The 22006-nt window shown below is 35.5% G+C and overlaps 1 protein-coding gene across 1 annotated transcript in view; it reads left to right on the plus strand.

Moving 5' to 3' along the window:
• The window catches only part of LOC117996230 (puratrophin-1-like), a 17905-nt gene extending 3429 nt beyond the window's left edge, over positions 1 to 14476 (plus strand). Inside the window, exons 2-6 of the mRNA XM_069498861.1 lie at positions 1926 to 1959; positions 2139 to 2456; positions 3525 to 3665; positions 7589 to 7801; positions 14406 to 14476. Coding sequence (XP_069354962.1) covers positions 1926 to 1959; positions 2139 to 2456; positions 3525 to 3665; positions 7589 to 7765 — 670 coding nt within the window. The 3' untranslated portion in view covers positions 7766 to 7801; positions 14406 to 14476. The remainder of the gene's footprint in view (positions 1 to 1925; positions 1960 to 2138; positions 2457 to 3524; positions 3666 to 7588; positions 7802 to 14405) is intronic.
• The last annotated feature ends 7530 nt before the right edge of the window (positions 14477 to 22006 follow it).

Below are 22006 nucleotides of genomic sequence, written 5' to 3' on the forward strand. Positions count from 1 at the left end.
CGTTACATTCTGAGCGCACTCAGAGGCCAGAGCATTCGGAGTAATCATGCGCTGGCACCATCGCGCTCTGCTGTGTTTTCTTTCGTACTGTTTCTTGCATAAAAAACTGATACACGTGTACGCGCGCAACTCGATTTCCTACAGCACCGTCGCTCATCGCTTCGTCGCAGTTTGTGTGGTACAAGCCTTACAATAATTGTTCAGTATTATTTATAGCTGCTTCATTCATGGCTATTACAATCGTATATCCGGCACTTACTTTGATAGGAAAACCGTGCAAAAAGTATTTTTTACGTTTTTATCAGTCATAAACGTTGTTGTCAGTATGAATTATTATTATTATATTATTCATGTCCAGGGGGATATTATTAAACCCGTTAAAAGATAAATAATGTGACGGATTGTTAATCACGGATTTTAGTTACGTTACAGTTTTGCAAGTTACTATTTAGCGTCAAAAAACTGTATAATATATACCTACTTACGTGCAATTTGATCGATTTATATTTTCAGCGCATACGATGTAATTATAATATGCAAATGTGAGTCAATAAGACTGCTTGTGAATTTAGTTTGGATTATAATTTTTTTAATAGTTTGATACATTTTCATATCACTAACGTAATTTTGCAATGTGTGCTGTATACCTGTCAAGTATCTACCTATTATAGATAATAATCTTAGACAAAGTCGTTGGTATTAATAGAGCTAAATTTTAGAAACTGGCAGTAGTTTTTTGTTTCGTTAATTTTGCCGATGTATAATGTTAACACGCAGGAGAAAACATAGTCTCCGTCGGCATTACCAATATCCCACAAATACGCTTATATCACGGCGAAGCGTGATCGCAATTATTTCCTCATTCCTGATGTTACGGTGTATGATAAAGCGATGTTATGTACTCTCATCATACCGTTATATTTGCTCAAACACTGAGTGCGATTACAGATGTTTTGATTATACAGTTTAAACTTTGAACAAAATACATTTAATAAATCCGGTATCTTCATAAAACTTTACTGGCTTGGCCTTTGGCATGTTTTTATATTTATATTTAGATATCTAATCTGCACCAATATTATAAAGAGGTATAGTTTGTAAGTTTGCATATAGGAAGTAGGTACGTAATCTACGGAAGTTAAATCCAAATTCTGAAAATTCTTTAACTGATATCGAGTGTTATAAGCCATAAATTATGAGAACGAAGTCACGGGAAAAAGGTAGTTGGTACAGGTACATATAAATTATAATTATGAACGGATCAAATTAAAATTCTTAGTGGACTTATTAGTTACGAAAAAAATATATCTCTCGAATGATTTTAAAAATGCATGAGGCCGACAAAATGTGATATAAAATATATCTTACACAAGAAATTTTCTTATTAACAAGTTTTAGAGAGAAAGTTTTGATATTGTCTCGTTCTATTTCCATCCTAACAAACTTCTCAGTCTACTTATTCGGAGAAAATTCTGCTCCAGTAATCCTGCTCCTCGATCGCGATCACATATCATTTGACCTAAATTTTCACCAAAGCCAGTGAAAGGCTATTCAAACTTAGTGCCAATCGATACTAATCTAATCTACTTTTAGATGTCTGTAACCAAAAATATATGTGCCTTGACTGAAAATATAGAGGCATGATTAACTTTAGTGTCAACAGTGAACAGACTCGTTTTCGTAATGAAGAAAATACTCCTATCTTCCCTTTTATCTACGATAATGTTACGACATTATTTCGGGACATGTATGTTGGTTGCTAACACAAATTCCAGTAGATTTATGTTAGGAAGCCTAGATTCTGATAAAGCTGGCGTTATATGCCAAACCATTGACTTCTACCAATACATGTGCGCTGGACCTGCGATTGCTGACCTGTTTTTTGACGCAACTTGATTTAATTGCCATTTTGGTGCTGATTGCAGCTGTGATGCATATGTGAGCGCACTCGGAACTCGGGTTAGCACTAAGAAATCTGTCAAAATATTGTATTATCAATACGAAGACCATGTTACGCTCGATAGGGTAAGGCGCTTCGAATCAGCACAATTTTTTTTGTAATTATGTATGGCACGCCTCTTCCAGCGTATTGTGTCTATATATGTTCATATTCATGACCTAAACTTATTTGTTTTCAGGAACGACAATTAGAATTAGGCGATAGACTAGATCTCTCAAGCTATTTATTAGAACCAGTGCAAAGGATACCGAGGTACAAACTGTTTTTGGACGATCTAGTGAAAACTTACACAAATTATGAAAATGAAAGGTGTGAATCAGATTCAAGAATATCTAAATTAAGTGTAGATAGCGATGAGACGGGTGGAAGTAATGGAGAGTCATCTGATGCTGACGAGACACCTTTGGAGAGTTTGAAACTGGCAAAAACTATGATTGAATGCGTTTTAACAGCAGTTGATGGAATAATGGCTTTAGAAAATATTACAGATTGCCCAGTAAGTACAGCTTATAGTGTGAATTGTCAGTTATTACATACTTATTTTCATTCACGCCCAGTTAAAATGGTTTAATGGAGGTTACACATGTAAGGTTTATTATCTGCCATTTAATCTGAAGATACATAAAGGAAAGCAACAAATGGTATTTTTTATTTTTAACTGGAAATTTTGTTTTACATCCATGTTATAAACAGTATAATATCAAAATAGTGGTGGTTATTGACTTTGCACTCAAACAAAAAGTTATAAGCAACAGAGCGCATACTTGCGCACCTAATAATTGCTTACAAAAAATGAAGTTTAGATTGAAATACATGATTATGTTACTGTAACGCTGGCCATACACTATCAAGTTTACCGTCAAGTTAACGGCGGACTTGAAAATGCGTCCAATCATCTGATAGCCATACACCGTCAAGTTTAATGGCTGCTTCAAGTCCGCTGCAAACTTGATGGTAAACTTGATCGATCGTGTATGGCAGCGTGATAGCACGAACTACGGTAAATCCAAGGATTTACCTACAATTTACAGTCTTCGCTAGAAGACTCGTTCCGTCGCACGTCGCCCGTTCATTCGGATTCATCTACTCGACCTCCGTTTCGCTACGGAAGTTGCTGACTTTCATTCAGGACCTCCTTCACGAACTTCTGGCTTCGCACTTTACAAAAATATAATCTAAGGGTAGAACAGACAGAACTGCTGTAGTAAGGGTGCTCAGATTTCGTGCTGGTTTAGTTATAATTCGGATTTTTACTCTGAGGTAAAAATTAGGATTAACCGAATGAATGCTGGTAAAAATTCTAAATTAACGATTATGATTATGTAACATCTTAGGATTTACCGTGGTTCAGACTTTTACAGTAATAGGTAAGTAGAAAAAATCTAACAAAATCCTTCTTTGCCAACCACTAAATAAAAAATGCAAACGAATAGAAATCTTTGTACTATGCGTATGCGTATTAAATATTTTAATTTATTCAAATGCTATTAACTTGCTTACATATGTTTTTCTCTGCTGAATTTAGATCTTGAGGTTGCGTAATAGAGTTCATTTCTCTTTACAGCCATACCTCAATCTACTGAATCAGGGCCGACTATTGCGTCAAAATGAGTTCTATGCTATGGACAGCGCGCGCCGGCGCCGGCAACTCATGCGGGTCTTTCTCTTTGACAAGTTGGTGCTCATCACTGCAGTTTATCGAAAGGTCAGTACGCTCTTATTATAATTTATAGCCCGTATCTCCATTCAGTTCTTCCTCCATTATTTATATGGTGTCAACGCTGTCAGATACCACGAGAACTTACATAGATATCCACCTATAATATGACGTAGCTGGGTATGCAAAATCTGCTAAAATATTTTTTAGAATTTACGTATTTCATGTCATTTTGTTCGGTCTTAAAAGGCACATGTGCAATGCGCATGTAGAAACCATGAAACCTGTACTTTAGCGTTTGTGTTAGTTTAAGAGATAAGATTTTTAGCTATGTGATTTTGATCTAGGTATATTAGTAGGTTGGGTAGGTAGAATAGCAATTTTTTTCAAAAAAAATAAGTTTAATAGAGTATCCTAAGCACTTGTAATTTTCCACATAGCGTAATTTTCATGTGCAGCGAATGAAATGATAATTCCAACTTTTCATGGAATACTGAATGAAACGTCTCAACGATACAAAATAACAGACTCTCTTATATGTTATACTATCTTAGGTCGATTTCGTAAAACCTGCATCAATCATTATTACAATCTCAATTGTTGTGATTGGCTGAATTTGTGCGATTCTCGTTGCAACAATGCATTGTAGCCAATAGTGAGCGGCCGTCAACCAATCAGATGTGATTGCGATCGTGACATGGTAGCTGTCATTCTACCGCAATCGAGCAGCTGATAATTTCAAATCCAATCAAATATGCACAGACCAGTGATGCGCAATAACCAAGTGGACTCAACACATACTTTACATTATAAAATTGATAATAAAATAAAATATTTGCAATTGTTATTTTTTTTACTGTTAAAACTGTTACACCAATGAATCATTTTATCATGATTCATTGCTTATCAAATTGTAATAAAAATTAGTTTATTTTATTGTCCACATTATTACTATGGTAGCTGCATAGGTCTTTCGGCCGGCCCGAGATAAGAGGTTATAATAAACTAGCTGATCCCCGCGGCTTCGCCCGCGTAGTTTTAGGTTTTTAAAGATCCCGTATAGCCTATGTCACTCAGGAATAATGTAGCTTTCTACTGATGAAAGAATTTTTAAAATCGGTTCAGTAGTTCCAACATTACCTCTTTATATAATAGTATAGATATAGATAATAGTGGAGATATATATATTAGTACGAGTAGGTATAGATATAAGGCCTGATTTATTTTACACTGGGCGCGCTTAAAGAATAAGTTGTATGACATTGTGTAAATCATGCTAGATAGCAGACACGACCTCATCACTAAAATCAGGTTAAAGCATGTACCTACTTGTGTAACAAGCGCAATAATAAAATTGACATTTCAAAAACTTGTTTGTAGGTATATCTTTTAAATAACTTTAATGACGATAATTTTCCTGTGCCGTGATGGCCCAGTGGTTAAGACGTCCGCCTTCTATTCGGGAGATCGGGTTTTCGAAGTTTTTTAAGGAATTAAATATCACTTGCCTTAACAGTGAAGGAATACTTCGTGAGGAAGACTGCATAACTGAGAGTTCTCCATAAGGTTCTTCTAAGTACGTGAAGTCTGCTAATCCACACTTGGCCAGCATGGCGGACTGTGACCTAAACTCTTCTCATTCTAAGACTTGTATCTAGCAGGTAGTGGGCCAGCGGCGACGGGTTGGTGATGACAAATGTTAATTTTCCTGTTAGGTACAAAAAATATTGTCATGCGATTACTTTATCACAAAACTTAAAAGCAGATCATGTACATTTTTTATGCTTGTTACGTCACATAAATAAAATAACTAATAAGTTTTTTTAAACTAAGTCATATTTAAAACATTTTGTTTAGGTATTATGTCACAGTTGAAAGTAACAGTAGGTATATAACAGTTTGATTTAGGACTATTTCCAAGGAATTTCCAATACCAAGAGGTACCAAATTTTAAAGAATTCGAATGTCAAGGAAAATCGATTAGAAATTTTGAGAGCAAAAGTATTTTTCATTTTATGAAAGCACTTCCATTTAACATAATAAGACACTGAGCAGATATTACAAAAATAGTTTATTACACGGACGCGCCTCACTGGCGTCGGAAGCTGATTTCGTAGACAGAGAAATTGCGTACGCCTAGCTTTTCTAACTTATATATGTATATACTTACTTAAACACTAAAATACGGAGACACACTTTGTATTTATTTGGCAATATATTCAGTTTTATTACTGACCGTTTAGATAAAAATAGCTTAGATAAACTTCCGAGTATCAATTATAACAGATAGCTAAACGAGTGCAGTGCGAGTCGATAACAGAAGTTCTGATGTCAAAAACCTATGAACTCATAATAAACTAAACCTATTGTTTCCGAGTATCGAGATCTGGACGTTCTGCCAATTAAACTAGACATTTTAAGTGGCTTCTCCTTTGACCTAGTGTTTAATTAGAGTTTGTTTATTATTCTAACCCAAATTAGACCTGTTTCGCGTAATTGTAACCGTGTCAGCCTTTCTACCACGTGCAGCTTAATATGCCCATAAAAGCGGAGACAACACTCTTATTTTTGATCATATCATATCGAATCATATAAAAACGTTTGAAAGCATTGTTATACAAAAATTAACGTAAATTACGACGTGTTGGAATGCATACATTATGACATAAGTTTCTATTCGCCACATCCTATATTGCACCACTACATGTTTACAAATACGTGATGGACGATGCTTTCAAATGGTGTTGCCTTGTCCATGAATCGTAATACAATAATATTTGTCCTTGCTAATACCGCGGAACGGTTAATTGGCCACGCGCTACCGATTTCAGATGTTTGACGACACGTTGAAATACATCTCGTGTGTATGCTACTATGTTTATATTATCGCAGATCAAAGTAAATCATCGTTTATTTTATAGATTGCTGGCACACACAAGCAGATACGGCTAGACATAAGCCCAATATTACAATTGTACTTTAGTTTTCCTTTGTTTATTTAAAATGTTAACAAGTAGCTTCTCTTTTAAGCGTTTAAACTATTGTGAGTGATTTCCATTATATATAATATCTCTCACCCGGCTATACTCACGTGTTTAGTCGACGTTACCCCGACTAGTTTCGAATCCATCCGGGGTCCTTAAGTAGCTTCTCGCTGAAATGCGAGAGGCTTCTTGTACGGCCTATAGTACCTTGTTGATTGATGACCTTGTGACTATGAAATCATAAAACGAATGAAAAACCTAACTCCAGAAAGTCTAAAGCGTCGGGCAAGTCACGTCACTTACGCGATTCTATGAGAAGATTTCTGCGATTTGTTTATCTTTTAAGCAAACTAGAGAAAAAGGGACTATACCTAATATTGTATTATCTAACGGACTATACACAATATCAAACAATTTAATTAATTAGATTATTAAACTGAATTGGTTTATTAATATACCAATTCAGCTTAACAATCTTTTCTACGGGTTAAGTTTATTTGAAAAGTTTATTGACTTTAAGAACATGGTAGAAAATCAATTAGAAGGAAAAAAGATTAAAAAATTTAGGAGTGACAATGGCACTGAACATAAAATAAAAAAATTTCAAAATTATCTCAAAAAAATTAGTAATTTTAGTACTTATTTATTAGACGATTTGGTTGAAGTTATATCGGTAATCAACAAGCAATACTCATTTCCGCTGCTTAAGGAATATTTATAGCATCATAGGTACCATACCTACCTACCAATAATAATAGTTATAAGATTGTACTGTCGTAGACTACTCAATAGATAATTGTACTGAGGAAGACGTTAATTGTGTTCGAGTAAGGAAGATGATAATATTTACATAAATAAATACATGCATACAGATAATATATGAATTATTTACCTATTAGATCAATATTTCATTATGTTTCCCAAAACAGTGATAACACTATTATTATTGATTAAATCATTAAAACGTACTTATTTATTATTTTTCAGCAACTGACAGTCGAGTTTTTTATTTACAAAGACCATATTCCGGTTGACGATCTCGGCATAACTGCGAAGGAGCACGACCAATACAAATTCAGCATTTGGTACAAAAACGAAACCTCAAGTCGTACAAATTGGAGACCAGGGAGCCAGCAATCAGGAACGCGTGGGTCGAAGAAATAACCTCCTTGTTGTGGGAGCAAGCTATGCGAAAGAAAGGTGAGATCTGAATTATTTATCCAAATTCTACTATTTATTTTATTGAAGCGGTGATAGCCTGGTTAAGACTTCGGTCTCCTATTTGTGGGATCCAAGGTTCGATTCCGGGCACGTAGCTACTTCTAACTTCTTGGGGTTACTTGTAAAACATCAAGATTAAACCTGCATGCCTGGAAAGATGTGTGAAGTCTGCCAATCCGCATTTGACCAGCGTGGTGGACATAGTCCAAAGCCCAAACCGTGCTCATTCTGAGAAGAGATACGTACTCAGTAGTAGACCGGCGATGGATTGAGATAACTATACCATTACTTCAATTGTCAATAGAAACTGTAGAGAAACGCAGAGGTAGGTATGGATAAACAGCTATGTCCTAATGTATAGCTAGTTATAAAATTGAGGTCTTCATAATGTGATTTTCTCCTCTTTTCTGATTCGCAACACAAAGGTAATATGTAGTAAATTATTCGACATGGGGGTAATGTAATGTCTTACGTCACAGGCACCGGGATAAATCCCAAGCATAACGAGGGACTGTAGAGTAACGCCCGAGCGTAGCGAGGGTGTTGCATCTAGAATCCTGAGTGAAGTGCGGGGTTTAGGAGCGCCCAAGACTAAGACAGTATTATTCCCAAGTTCAATACTCTACTTATTGTCTCGTGAGGTGTGAAACACCTCACGAGACAATAAAGTCAAAATCTTCGTATGCTTAAATAGGTACCCTACCTACCTATCTGTCTTTTGAAGTTTCTGGGAGCAAAGCGTTTCTCTTTGAGCATTAATAGTGTCTAGAGGCGTAATGGATTTTAGTACAACACATAAGTACAACCTGGCTAAGTCATAGGAATGTTTTACCTTTAAAATAACAGGTCAGTAATAAGGCATTGTCGAGCGTGTGGTGTGAAAATAATATTAGGGAAGATACTTACTTTTAAATTCCGATTTTCTCGCCAATTAGGCAACCGCGCTCCACTTTAGGTCGGCCATCAGATTCAAATAAATATCACTAACATCAAAACACAGCAAAAAACAAAAGCAAACTCTTAAAACAATGTTGCCTAGTAACATGAACAATAAAAAGTTCGCTGGATATAGAAAAATCTTGACGTTGGAGACATGCTTGAATGCATCCAACGGGTTTAAGAAAAACGCGTTCGTTCATTTGCGTTACTAAAACGTTCGTAGATTAGAGAAATATCATGTTATCTATTCAACTAGTCATGCAAAACAATACGGCCAGTCACCTCTGTCACACTCTGGAAGTCTCGACTAGTTGTCTTCATATAGTTATCTGTTTAGGGTGTTAATTAAAAGACCTTTGTCTTATTTGAATTAGGGCCATTGAGAAGTCGAGTGTTAAAGTTATTTGAAACTAAAATTAGAGCTCTGTAATTTTTATTTAGGTACTTGTTATAATAAATACTGTAACTGGACGAGACGACTGTACGTTAAATATATGTATTTAGAAAATTTTAGTTGGAACCCAAAATTGTTTTTTTAAATTTTGGTCGATCTGTCTGTCTGTACACGCTTCACGCTGAAACTACTAAATGGATTTGAACGTACTTATTGTGCACGTAGGTTTTCTTTATTACTTAAACTCCATTAACCAATTAGTATTTTCAGAAACTTCATCAGTTAGCTATACATCAAATTGTTATCTACTAGGTGATGCCCGTAACTTTGTTAGCATGGATTTAGTTTTTTAAAATCCTGTGGAAAATTATTATTTTCCGGCATAAAATGTCTCCGTCTTTGGGATGCAAACTGTGACTTTTGTCAAAATTGGTGAAACGGATAGGCCGTAAAAAGGTTAGAGAGAGACAGACAGATAGATGGACAAACACACTTTCGTATTTATAATATTAGTATGGATGTGGATGATCACAGTAAAACATTGAAGTTGAAGCTCGTTATTCATACTAGTAGTAAACAGTGAGATGAATAGGGAGCTGTATGGCGAGTGGCATATGTCGCGTGTAATTATGTCACTCTTCTGAAATCACAGTGTACGTTTGTACGTTTGTTGCGTTCTGTTTGGATTCAAACCACAACGCATGATTAATTTGTTCAGTAATTATAACTAATTAGGTTTCATTTCACGGGCCATCGATTACCGCAGGTACCTATATCGCCAAACATAATATACCTACCTATTTAATAAAATACCGATGACGAATGAGTGATAATATTTTTTCCTTGCACGTTTTTGATGACCTCTCTGGCGCAGTAAGTCTCAGGTTCGTTTGCCTTATACCGGCAGGAAGGGGCAATCTGGAAGTTAATAATTTCTGTTTTGGCTCTAGTCTAGTCTGGTGAGGCTTTGACCGTGGCTACCACCAACAAAACTATTTACCGCCAAGCGATTTAGCGTTCCAGTAGGTACGATGCCGCGTAAAAACCAATAAAACCTGCCATAACCTTTCCATGCTAGCTTGCTTCCATCTTAGACTGCATCATTACTTAATAGTTGCTAGTTACTTAGGCGAGGTCGAAATCGAGTTACAAGTAATAGGTAAATATTGTGTGTTAAAAAAACTTATTATGAAGACGTTCATGAATGAATTTGTTATTTGTTCGAGTGAGTTAGGAGGTAGAACTTGTTAACTACATCTGGCAGTCGACCCTGTCCGGATTAGTTCCCGCATAGTTAATACGAACTAACTTTTTAATTGATCGTCATCTGCTCCCGGCATTTATACGTGACGGACGGAGTGTAACAATGAGATGTTATGTTACTAGAGCGTGTAATGTGTCTCAAAAACGCCTTAACCTGACTGGGGTCAAGAGGCTCTAATCGTAGTTTTTGTCCTTGAATGAATTAAAGTTGCCGGACCGTGTCATCACTAAAATCTGACACAATCATTAAAAAAAAGAGTATTTAGTAAACTTACTCTTTGTTGAGTCGTAAGTGGAAGGATGGGCGTCCACACCACATCATTGCTAAGAAAACTCTTATCACGAATTACTATACATAACAATGAGAAATGCGGCGTAGAGGGTGCATGATGTTTGCTGTTCCATTGATCTAGTTAGGTTTATCTCGATGGATTGCAAGGCTGCCGGAGTGACGCACGTAGCGGTCGATGACTGCCGTTTTTATTGGACCCCGTTGACTTGCATGTGCAGTGCGGCTGTGGGAACGCCAGGAAGTCGACTTTTTACAGCGATCAATCACTCTCGCTTTCGTTTTTTATCCACTGCGATTGCAAATAAAGCCAACTAGGTCGTTGCGTAAATGAACACAGCTGTAAGATAAAAAGCCGACAAGTTTCATTAATTTATTTATCTATGAAAATCAGTCGCGCTTTACTATGGATTTATTGAATTTATCTATAAATGCTAGACCAAGTCGATAACTAGATTCATTGATTTGTTTTCTTTAGTAACTTTAGTCTAAGTTTCAGGTGCACCACTGTGCTGTAGTACCCATTGCCGGATATAAGCCTATTCCAACTAAGTATTGGAAAGTTTTACCCATAATGACCACGCTGGATTAGTTTTCGCAGGTTTAGACTAGTTGCGCTAGTCTCTGCTGTTCGACACCAGTCTGTGATGTTTATTTATCTAATTTGAAAGTTTATATTTACGCAATTTATCGGTTGTCAAGACCTCGGCCAGCATTAATCACGTGATCACTACCAACCACAGGAGAGGTTGACTGTTAAAGCTTTAAGATGTACTCCCTATGCTATTAAATACTATGATATGAGATTCTTGCGTATCGTAAAAAATAGATTCTAAGGTTAAGCATGAACCGATAAAAGCTTTCCTATCTTTACATGCAAAACTCGAGCGACAATTGCCATTTCCTCGAGTACAATGGTCTTTTGTCTAATGCAATGCAAAGTAATATGTATGTAATTGTTTGCATGAGTCACTGCGGTTGATATTACCAATTCATTACAGAGCGACTCATTGTGGTGTTGCTTAAAATATAAATATTGCATTTACGTGTAGGCATCAATGAATTTGTAACGCAAACATCTATACTCTATATAGATTTTATATAACTTAGGTGTAAACAATCTTATAAGTTTTAAACTAAGACTTCGCGGTTTCCCACAATTCCCGATAGTTTTATAATTTTAACATGCCATCTATTAACGTTATTGTAAAGTTATGTTAAAAATATTGATAGCCATTAAAAATGGAATAAATTCGTTTCTTTATAAATATTTAGCTAATTTTAGTATTTGTTGTTCAAATACAGGATGTAACTGAAATTATACCTACACAAGTTTCAGTTTCTAATATTTGTTGATACCAAAAAGGAGGTTCTCAGTTTGGCGTGATTTTTTTTAGTACTGAAAATGTGTTACGTTAGTAGAATATCGGTCGGGTCTTGTAAATACTTTAGTAGATGTCAAGTCAGTGGCCAGTGCAAACCTCTCCTAGCACCATCAGCATTTTTTTAAAGCGCGCTTTGCAGCCGAATTTTTCTGAATTTTTATAAATAATTACTTACTTACAATTTTTTAATATCCTTTCAGTTCCTTTTATGACTATCAGTAGCTTAAAATTGGTTTTATGAAGTAACAGGAGTCGTCATAAAATATACATTAGTAGTTCAACCTCAAGCCGAAGTTTCGTTGACTTTGGTCAGAATTAGTGACTGAATTATCTTGCACCAATATACATTAACTCGCCCGGTCCGAGTTGCAGCGGTCGTTTGTCGGCTAACTCTATTGTAATTCGGTTAATAAACAATAGGTTTCCATCGGAATAATATTAAATTGTTAAATGTTTCTCTTAAAAAAAGATTCCGACGAATTGAGAACCTCCTCCTTTTTTTCAAGTCGGTTAAAAATACACGTAGATGTTTCGAGGTTCACAGAACTAAAAATAGAAAAGGTTGAGATGTATTTTGTCGTCACATCTCTAGGTAGACTGCTGGATATAGGTCTTGTAGGAGTCTCTCTATACGTAGTTTTTGTGACGCTTATCTACTCCCTTCAACTAAGATGTACTTGCTTGAAACATGGTTACGGTGTTGCGCCATCTGAATCCAGTGACTCTCTGCGACTCGTTTGATTTCATCTGTCCACCTAGTGGCGGATTGTTATTTCCATGTTATAGGAAACCCAAACACCCACTTTTAAACATTTAGTCTATCTGTTTGTCGAAATGGTTGAATAGATTTGATGGACATTTTGCAGGTAGGTTAGGTAGAGCAATATGCAAGGAGCGATTCTATTTACTCTGGGAAATTAAAGATTTTCTTCGGTATTTAAAAAAAAACATAAATTCTCATCCTATTAAGTACCTACACTTTACTATACATCCCATCCCCATTGCCGGCTCACTGCTGAGCACGGGTCTATACTCAGAATGAGAAGGGGTTGGTAGTCCACCACCACCCACCACGCTGGCCATTGTGCGGATTGGCAGACTTCACACACATTTAATAACATTATGGAGAACTCTTAGGTATGCAGGTTTCCTCACGATGTTTTTCTTCACCGTTAAAGCAAGTGATATTTAATTTTTTAATCTTTACGATACATTATATTCAAATTTCGGACTGATTCAAACATGCAGGTAATTGGTAGTTTTAATTACCTACTTTAATCTCTGAGAAGGTATTGAATCATTGATTAGCGTCTAATATAGATATCTTAACCTTTACCCATTAAAACACCTAATTTTAACAATATAATATAAATCGCAGATTGAATTCTTTGAATGTTATATCGTTTTATCAGTTGTTTTTATCAGTTATTTCCAAGTCAGGTGCGGCCCCGCGATAACTACGACTCGGTTTCGAACAATGCTTTATAATTAAGTATTTAAAGGGCTCTTGACACGAATTTGAAGATAATATTATATCTTTTATTCTTTCAACAGTATAAAGTTTAAAATAAAAAGTTTACAAACGAAGCTAATCATTTATCAAAGTCTTATGAGAAATTTGGCAAAAAAGGGGAATTGATACACACTTACTCACATAACTTTACTAAATGGACAAAAATACGACACGACATAATATTTTGTACAATTGCCATAGGTTACAAAAACAATGGTGTATTTTAATTTGTTTTGTTTGGTTTTATTAATAACTAGATTATGCTCGCGACTTCGTCCGCGTTGACTACACAAATTTCAAATCCCTATTCACCCCCTGGGGTGGAATTTTCAAAAACTCCTTTCTTAGCGGATGCCTACGTCATAATAGCTATCTGCATGCCAAATTTTCAGCCCCGATCCGTCCAGTATTTTGAGCTGTGCGTGATAGATCAGTCAGTCAGTCAGTCACCTTTTCCCTTTTGATATAATATTTTTGATTTTGATTATTTCTATTTGATGCACTTTCGTTTGCTAACAATCGCAAACTATGAGAAGTCACGATGCAGTCTTTAATTCATTATACTTATTAGTAAAATAAAATAAATAGGTACATTAATTAATTAGTAGGGTAACTGTACACTTATACAGCACACACTGATTTACCTGAAATAATTAACAGCTCAAAGATAACGGGTTTCTGGAGAGATTTGAACTCAATACCTATAGTTACAAATTACAATCGAAAAGATCAAATAAAATTAAGATAAAATAGTTATATTAAATAAAATACATTAATTTCCAATCGTTCTTATATTTCAGAACTATTGATGGAACAACGCCAGAAGAGAATATCAATGGTGTCGATGGATAGCCAAGATTCGACAGAGACCCGAAAGAAATGATGACAAATGGTAAGTTCAATTTAACCTGAATAGATCAATGGCCACGTAATGAACGAAATGGCCTAAGAGCCAGTGCGCTGCCAGACCTTCTTTTTTTATAAAAGCTGAAAGCTTCTCGTGTATTGTCCCCAACACCAGGAGAAACGTTTGTTTGGATCATGATGGCTTTGGGAGATAACGGGTAATAAAGGTGTAAAAATCTTACGTCAAAGTATAAAGTATATATTTTTTGTATATTTTCTTTAGAATAGTATTAGAAATCACGTCGGCTTTTGCCAGACACATAGTATGGTAGAAACCCACTGCCAGACACCTTTAAAGTTAATAACTACTAACGTTTAAGGGTGTCTGGTTTATGGCTGGGTCTGACTCCCTACGATACTTTATCAGTGTCTGGCAATGCATGACGTTATTTCTAATGAATTAATGATACTCCGAAGAAAAATGGAAAAATGAACTTTATACTTTGATATAAGATTTTTACACCTTTATTACCTGTTATCTCCCAAAAGCACCATGATCCAAACAAACGTTCCTCCCAGTATTGGGGACAATACGCAGATAAACTTCAGCTTTTATAAAATAAGGAAGGTCTGGCACGCGCTGGCTCTCTCTATAACACCTTGTGGACCTATATCGTATCAACATTATTAACTTCGTAAAATAGAAGAGGTTGAATACATTGACGAAGTCTAATAACTTTCAAAATCGGGTGCAAATGAATTTATTACAACTTTTTAGACATTGCATCTGTTTTATTTTATTTATCTACACCCATGCTTTAAATCCTCTATAAAAGATTCTGATACAGTTAGTTATTGCTAACATTAAAAACCCAATATCTTAATCACCAATTAAAGCATCCAAACGAGTGTTATAATGTTGTACTGAATTTCATTATAACACTCCGTGAAAAAAACCAGCGCTATACTGCTGGCATAACGTAACGAGACAGCTTTATGCAGCAGTGTAGCGTTATCTCTTTTTTCAAGGAGTCTGTTATGCAACTGTTGATAATTAGGTATTAAAAAACACTCAAGTCATACTATTATCACACTCGGCTTCGCCTCCGATAAACAGACTTCGTGTTTAATGCCCTTCTTTATACAACAGTTGCATCATAACTATTAAACAGTCTATTTAATAGTAGTAGACATGGAAAATTATGATGGAAATATGCAGAGGAGACATTCTAACGAATGCTTATTCTATTTATTGTGAGGACTGTTACTTATTATAAGTAGTAACAATTCTAGGTAATATCATTTGTGATATTTATAATAATTAGGGTCACAAGAAAAAACTATGTATTTTGAAAATGATTGTGAATAAGTACCTACTATATAATATTTTGTCTGTGATAATTGTTCGTGTTGACAAGTCGTCGTTGCCGAAACTCATTAGGTATAATATATTAACACATTAACTTTAATAACGCTGACATTTACTATTTTACATTGCTAATATAAGCGATGATCAAATAACATTCTTTTTTCGATCATTTTTGAGCAGTGTTATGGTTGTTTTACTTAATATTTTGTAATATATATTTGAATTTCATTGTGTTTATACAGAATCCTTTGTCATATTTCCAATACTTGATAAATCGGTACACAGATTTTTATTAAGTAAAATAATGTACATACTCTTTCCTCCAGGTATATTAGATGGTTTCGTTTACGCGAAGCTCACATGAGTTGCTTTGTAGGTCAGTACTTTTAGGCACGTTTCCAGATTTGTTATATCTTTGGGGTTTTTCTTTTTCGACTCTTTATTTCTTTTCACGTGCATTTTTATGGAATTCAGAACTGGCTTCCTTTGATTGCTACAGATCCTACTCGATCGTACTCTACCTATAAAAATATTCCTTTTCTATTATCTTAAAAGCATTTAAATTACTCTTGTTATCTACTTGGCGATTGGTTTCCTCTCATGAAATTTTTTTATAAGATTTCCAATAAGTAGGACGGGACAATGTTATATCGGACTTTATTTACATCGTGTCGATTTTTTGATTATCTTCTACTAATATGTTATGATATTGTTAATGTGGATTTTTTTAAAATAAAATTATAATTAATGTGAGAAACTTGCATTTCAAATCTCTTATTTTCTTTGCAAGATACCTCTCTCGTGGTTGTACCCGGTGAGGTCAGACGGTCTGGGGATTAAAACGTTAGACGAACACGTGGTACTGTGAATGAACTAAAAAGGCAGCTATTTATGGTACTAATTGGACAAGACAAAGACAATGAGTCTATTTTAACTTTAGAGGGCCGGTCAGAGGAAATTTACTAGATAACTTTTAATTAGCTTTAGTAGAGAAGCTAATTAAAATCAGATTTGTATTGCTATGGTACTTGAAGTATTAATATCCAATCGAACACTGTAGCTACTTCTATTTTTCTTTCTACTTATAGCGAAAAATCTATTGTTTTCAAATTGTAAACAAAGCACTGGCTGTTACTTGTTCTGGAATAAAAGACGCAAAACATTGGGATAGCCAAAGTTGTATAAATTAAATTAGTAAGTAATATTATAATATAATTCCAAAGAAACGTATTTTCTATGAACGTGTAAATCAGAATAGTCTTAATATAGGAAGTCTGTATGTTTACGATATATTTGTAGGTATGTGATAAAAAAAGGAAGGTAGCCATTCAATTTAATGTTGCTAGCTATAAAATCAGTCATTACTGTATGAAACATATTAATATTGTTGTGTTATGTTGAAGGTTTGTGAAATACTTAAATATTCAAAATATTATACTACATTTGCATAACTTTTAGGCAATTGTATTTATATAAGACTTCATTTTATCGTTATTGCCAGTCTTAAATGATATCAATATAAGTGCCTAGAGATTTTATAACGGTAAATAAAACCAAAATTATTATAAAGCGATAGCTATAATTTATTTTATTTTTACTTTTTACTATGGCGATGATTGGACTCCTATCATGATGATGATCAATCCATAGCAGGGTCAGTACAGAGGACGGGTCTCCTCTCAATATGAGAAGAGTTGGCCATAGTCCACCACGCTGGCCAAGTAAGTACAGATTGGCAGACTTCAAAACCTTTGAGAACATTGTGAAGAACTCTCAGGCAGCAGTTTCCTTACGAGTGTTTCCTTCACCGATAAGGGCTGATCGTACTGAATTCTCAGCCCCCTAAGTTGACGTAGAAAATTAGTCTATCGCATCCAAACTAACAAAGGGATATCATTCCCGCCATCTTGTGAAGTTTTTTCTAGAAATATGTTTTCATTCAATCTATTATCTGAAATCAATTGAAAATCTATTTAAAAAAAATGCATATTGAATTAAAATATTTCTAACTAGGACGTCACAATATGGCGGACCACGATTCTCTTCTTGGTTTGGACGTATTATAACGTCCACTCGTTCCTCTTGTGAAGACCTAGAAATGAGAAAAAATACTCTTAAAACCTTTAAGACTTCGTTTTTCTCTCTACGAGATGATATACCGTTCTAGGTATGAAACTAAAAGTGTAAGAGAAAAAATATTGTACAATTACTTGAACCATTTTTTAAAATATACTGCTCAGATAAAAAAATCATCTCTTGCATGAATGCAATAAAGAAGTTAGTCCTGCGTCGCTAGCAAGACGATGATGCCGAGCCGAGCGCATTCGCCATTTGTATTTTAGGCTCAGCTGCTGACATCTCACGTTTCCCCTGTCGATAGCCACTTGAATAAAGTTCTATTCTTTTGTTGGAACACTTTCCTCCGCATACAACCGGCTTTACTTCGTAATAGTAGTGTGTTTTAAACACGACATTGTTAAAATATTTACTTAGTCGGCATCCCATAACATGGATTATTTTATTTATTCATCTCTTATAGTTCTGAGAGGAGACCAGTGCTCAGTAGTGAGACGGCGATGGGTTGATTTTGATGATCACGATTTTATTTATAAACGAAAATTTCTTAACTTAGAAATGGATTAATACCGATCTTATACGTGCAACGAAATTCCTCAGTGCTGAAGACTAAAGTCTTAAACAATGCATATTTGCCAATGCCAGTGATGACATGGGCTCATAGGAAGACTAAAGTCACTCAGGCGATAGAGTCAGAAAGTTATGCTCGGAATTTCTTTACGTAATCAAATTAGATAAGAGCTTAACGGGTTTAAAGCTAAAGTGAAATGAGCAGGGCACACATTATTATGTAGATCGAAAAATCGATAGACGTTGAGGTTCCAAGGTGCTAGAATGGCGACCTCGCACCAGAAAGCGCAGCGTAGGCTTTTTTAGGTGGACTGACGATATCAAACGAGTTTGTAAGGAGCAAGCAACAGGAAAGTAAGACAGTAGTATATATATCTGGAAGTCCCTACAATAGACCTATGTCCAGTACCTAGTGGATTTGTTGCTAACGACGTGATCTTGTAAGCAAGACCCTTTACAAAATCAATTTGCACTTGCAGTTTTAGTTCTTACAAATTCTGCGAATGTACCAAAATGAAGACTTCAATTTATAAAGGTTGAGATGGCAATAAGCCCTCGCGCATACCCGGTGCGGCGAGCGTGGGTGACGTGTGGGTACTGGGTGTGCGGGGTGTCCTCCTGTCTAATACCCCGATTGCCATCTCGACCTGTCGCGTACTATAGGTACGTTTAGACATGTATTTATTGCTATATATACGAGTATGTCCGTTAACATTTTAATTACAGAATGTCGGCAAATAAAGCGCCAGAAATTTTGAATTTAACCGAAACATATTATATCAAACCTTTAACTTGATGTCTGCTGAGAAGTAGCTCATTTGTTACAAAAGAAATAAAACGAAGTAACGAAACACGTTTGTTAAAATCCGCAATGCGAAAAATTATAGCTGAGGGGAGAGAAGTGGAACGGAATATTCTACCTGAAGGCTAAATTTATTGCCTCGCGTTGTTTTCGAACAATTGCATAATAGTGTATCAAGGCGCTCCTCAATCCCTCACCCGCTTACGGTTGTGGAGTGGCAGGCAGGGTAGGTACAATTAAAACTTTTAATAATTTAAACAAGGAAAAAGCATATTCCAATCGAGAAATCTGTTGTATTAAGATAACTGGAATATGAATGGCAATGAAATCATTCCTTTTTGCGGAATGCCATTTTTTTTCATTTTTAGTGCTATTAACTAACTAGCTTTTTCAAGCTTACTCGTAATAATGCATCGATGTAACAGTCAATATGTAATAAATGTGCCTTTATACTACCTATTATGCTACAGAAAGAGTTTTAGGAGCACTTCCTACCTGGAAGTCTAGTCTTCTGTGATAGTGTGTTGCACCTTAGTTAGACGCCTTTAGACACAGCATAAAATATAATATTATCAACCAGTATGAGAGTCAATTTTGCTATTTTTTTCTCTTATAAGTAAACTAGCTTATGCTCGCCGACTTCGTCCGCGTGGACTATAAAATTTCAAACCCCCTATTTCACCCCTTAGGAGTTGAATTTTCAAAATCCTTTCTTAGCGGATGCCTACGTCATAATAGCTATCTGCATGCCAAATTTCAGCCCGATCCGTCCAGTAGTTTGAGCTGTGCGTTGATAGATCAGTCAGTCAGCAGTCAGTCAGTCAGTCAGTCAGTCAGTCAGTCACCTTTTCCTTTTATATATATAGATATCAAATTGATAAGCAAAACAGATGATGGCTTTAATAAACGTACGTTTCTTAGTAATTTCTGTTTCCTAGACCGCCAGTTTCGTGGAGAAGTGAGAACACAAATGATGTCTCGGCGGATGGGCGCTTTACGGCGCCATTTCTCTGAGCCCGACTTGTTTAGACAGGAGTTCTTTGGCGTCTTTAACACTCCTAGAGGGTTCATTTATATATTCGCAACACGGAGGCGGCAATAAAACTGCCGTTATCCCGGTCATTATTTAGTCATCGCCCGGCCGCTCCTTCGCGCTAAGAAAATAAAAGCACTGAATTACTTTTATGACTACTCTGCAGTTACGTGCAACAGTTGGAATAGTTACTTGATAGCGAACTAACTAACATTCTATCTTATTATTATACGGTGTAAACTATGAAAAGTGTTTCTTGAGGAGCCACGGTCCAGTATGTGTGAGTAACTTGCACCAAAGAAAATTAAGATAGGAATTGAGGAACTCAATTATTTCAAGTATTGCCTATTATACCTAGTAAGTCATGGGAAAGTACAAGCTACTCTAGATTCGATTAGAATAGATTATTTCAACACATTTTATGCTCTTGTTGGGAAAAAGGTTAGTAGATTGTTTTTATACTAGACAGTCCAGAATAAAACTTTTTGAGCAACTATTCAGAACGAGAATAATTTTCGTATCTTTCAACTATTTCTCAGGATAAAATTTATTTTCATTTTGTTTTGCTGCAGTCCAGAAAACCTTAAAAATCTAATTTAGTTTTTCTCTAAATATAGTACCTAAAGTTTTGCGTAAAGAATGAAGTTTCGAGTTGGAAAACAATCGTGAAATCCTAGTAAGAGTCCCGGTCAGACCCGGTTACGAGCTAGCCATTTTACGAGGCGGCCCCGGGCGCCGCTGCTAAATCTCCTTATTTATCCAGGAAAACATAAACCGTAGTCTCAGCAAAAAATTAATTGGCTTCCACGCTCTTTCTTGTCGCACATTACGTTTTGCGAGTTTATTGTTTTGGCCTCACCTATCCATTTGCTGTTGTTATTGAAATAAAAGGTGTACACGTGGTAGCTTAATTGATTCTTTTGCGGTACTTGATTACTTTTTTATGACCAAGGGTTAAGGAAAATTGTACGGTAGGCTACTTTACGGTGGTGAGTAAGTTAAGAAGTATTATTTCTTTTTATGCAAGTAATGGCACTATTTTGTCATATTACGAGTAGGTAGTAATTAATGACCCTATTAATTATTATCCTTTATCTTGAGAACCCCGATGCATCTTGTTGATCAAAAAATTAAAACCAGAAGATATAGTTTTCGTACTACCCTACACACCTCTATTACTCCTTTCACCAAAGGTGGCAGGTGGAGATTTCTATAAGCAATAGGACCGCCCTTGCATTTAATAATTATGTAATTTTTAAGTGCTTTTGTTTTTCTTGTTTTGTGGTTAATAAAGACTTTCTAAATACCTATCTGTATAGTGATAAGAAGTAAAATATTATGTCTTTTAAAACAGCACCAATAAAAAGTTTGTTTTGGTAAATACCTACTGAAATTTCAAACAGGATGGTCTCGCATGTGGTTTAAACTACACAACGCGGTGTGTTTTATTACATACTGTTCTGTTTTTATTTTTATGAGCGGACCAAATTTGGCGTGATGTTCAAACGACGGATCATAACCGTCGGACACAGCAAATGTTTGCAATCCCATCCGTAACCTGGTTTTGTCCCGATGTGTTTTCTCATTTGAGACTTTATGTTCTTCCTCTTGGAAAATATCAGCAATGCACTCTAAGACTTCACTCACGCGTATCTATTTTATTCTTTGTGCCATAAAAAGCTCGCTTTCACCTGAATTTTTTTCT

This window comes from Maniola hyperantus, chromosome 1, assembly GCF_902806685.2.
Source record: "Maniola hyperantus chromosome 1, iAphHyp1.2, whole genome shotgun sequence".
NCBI lineage: Eukaryota > Metazoa > Arthropoda > Insecta > Lepidoptera > Nymphalidae > Maniola > Maniola hyperantus.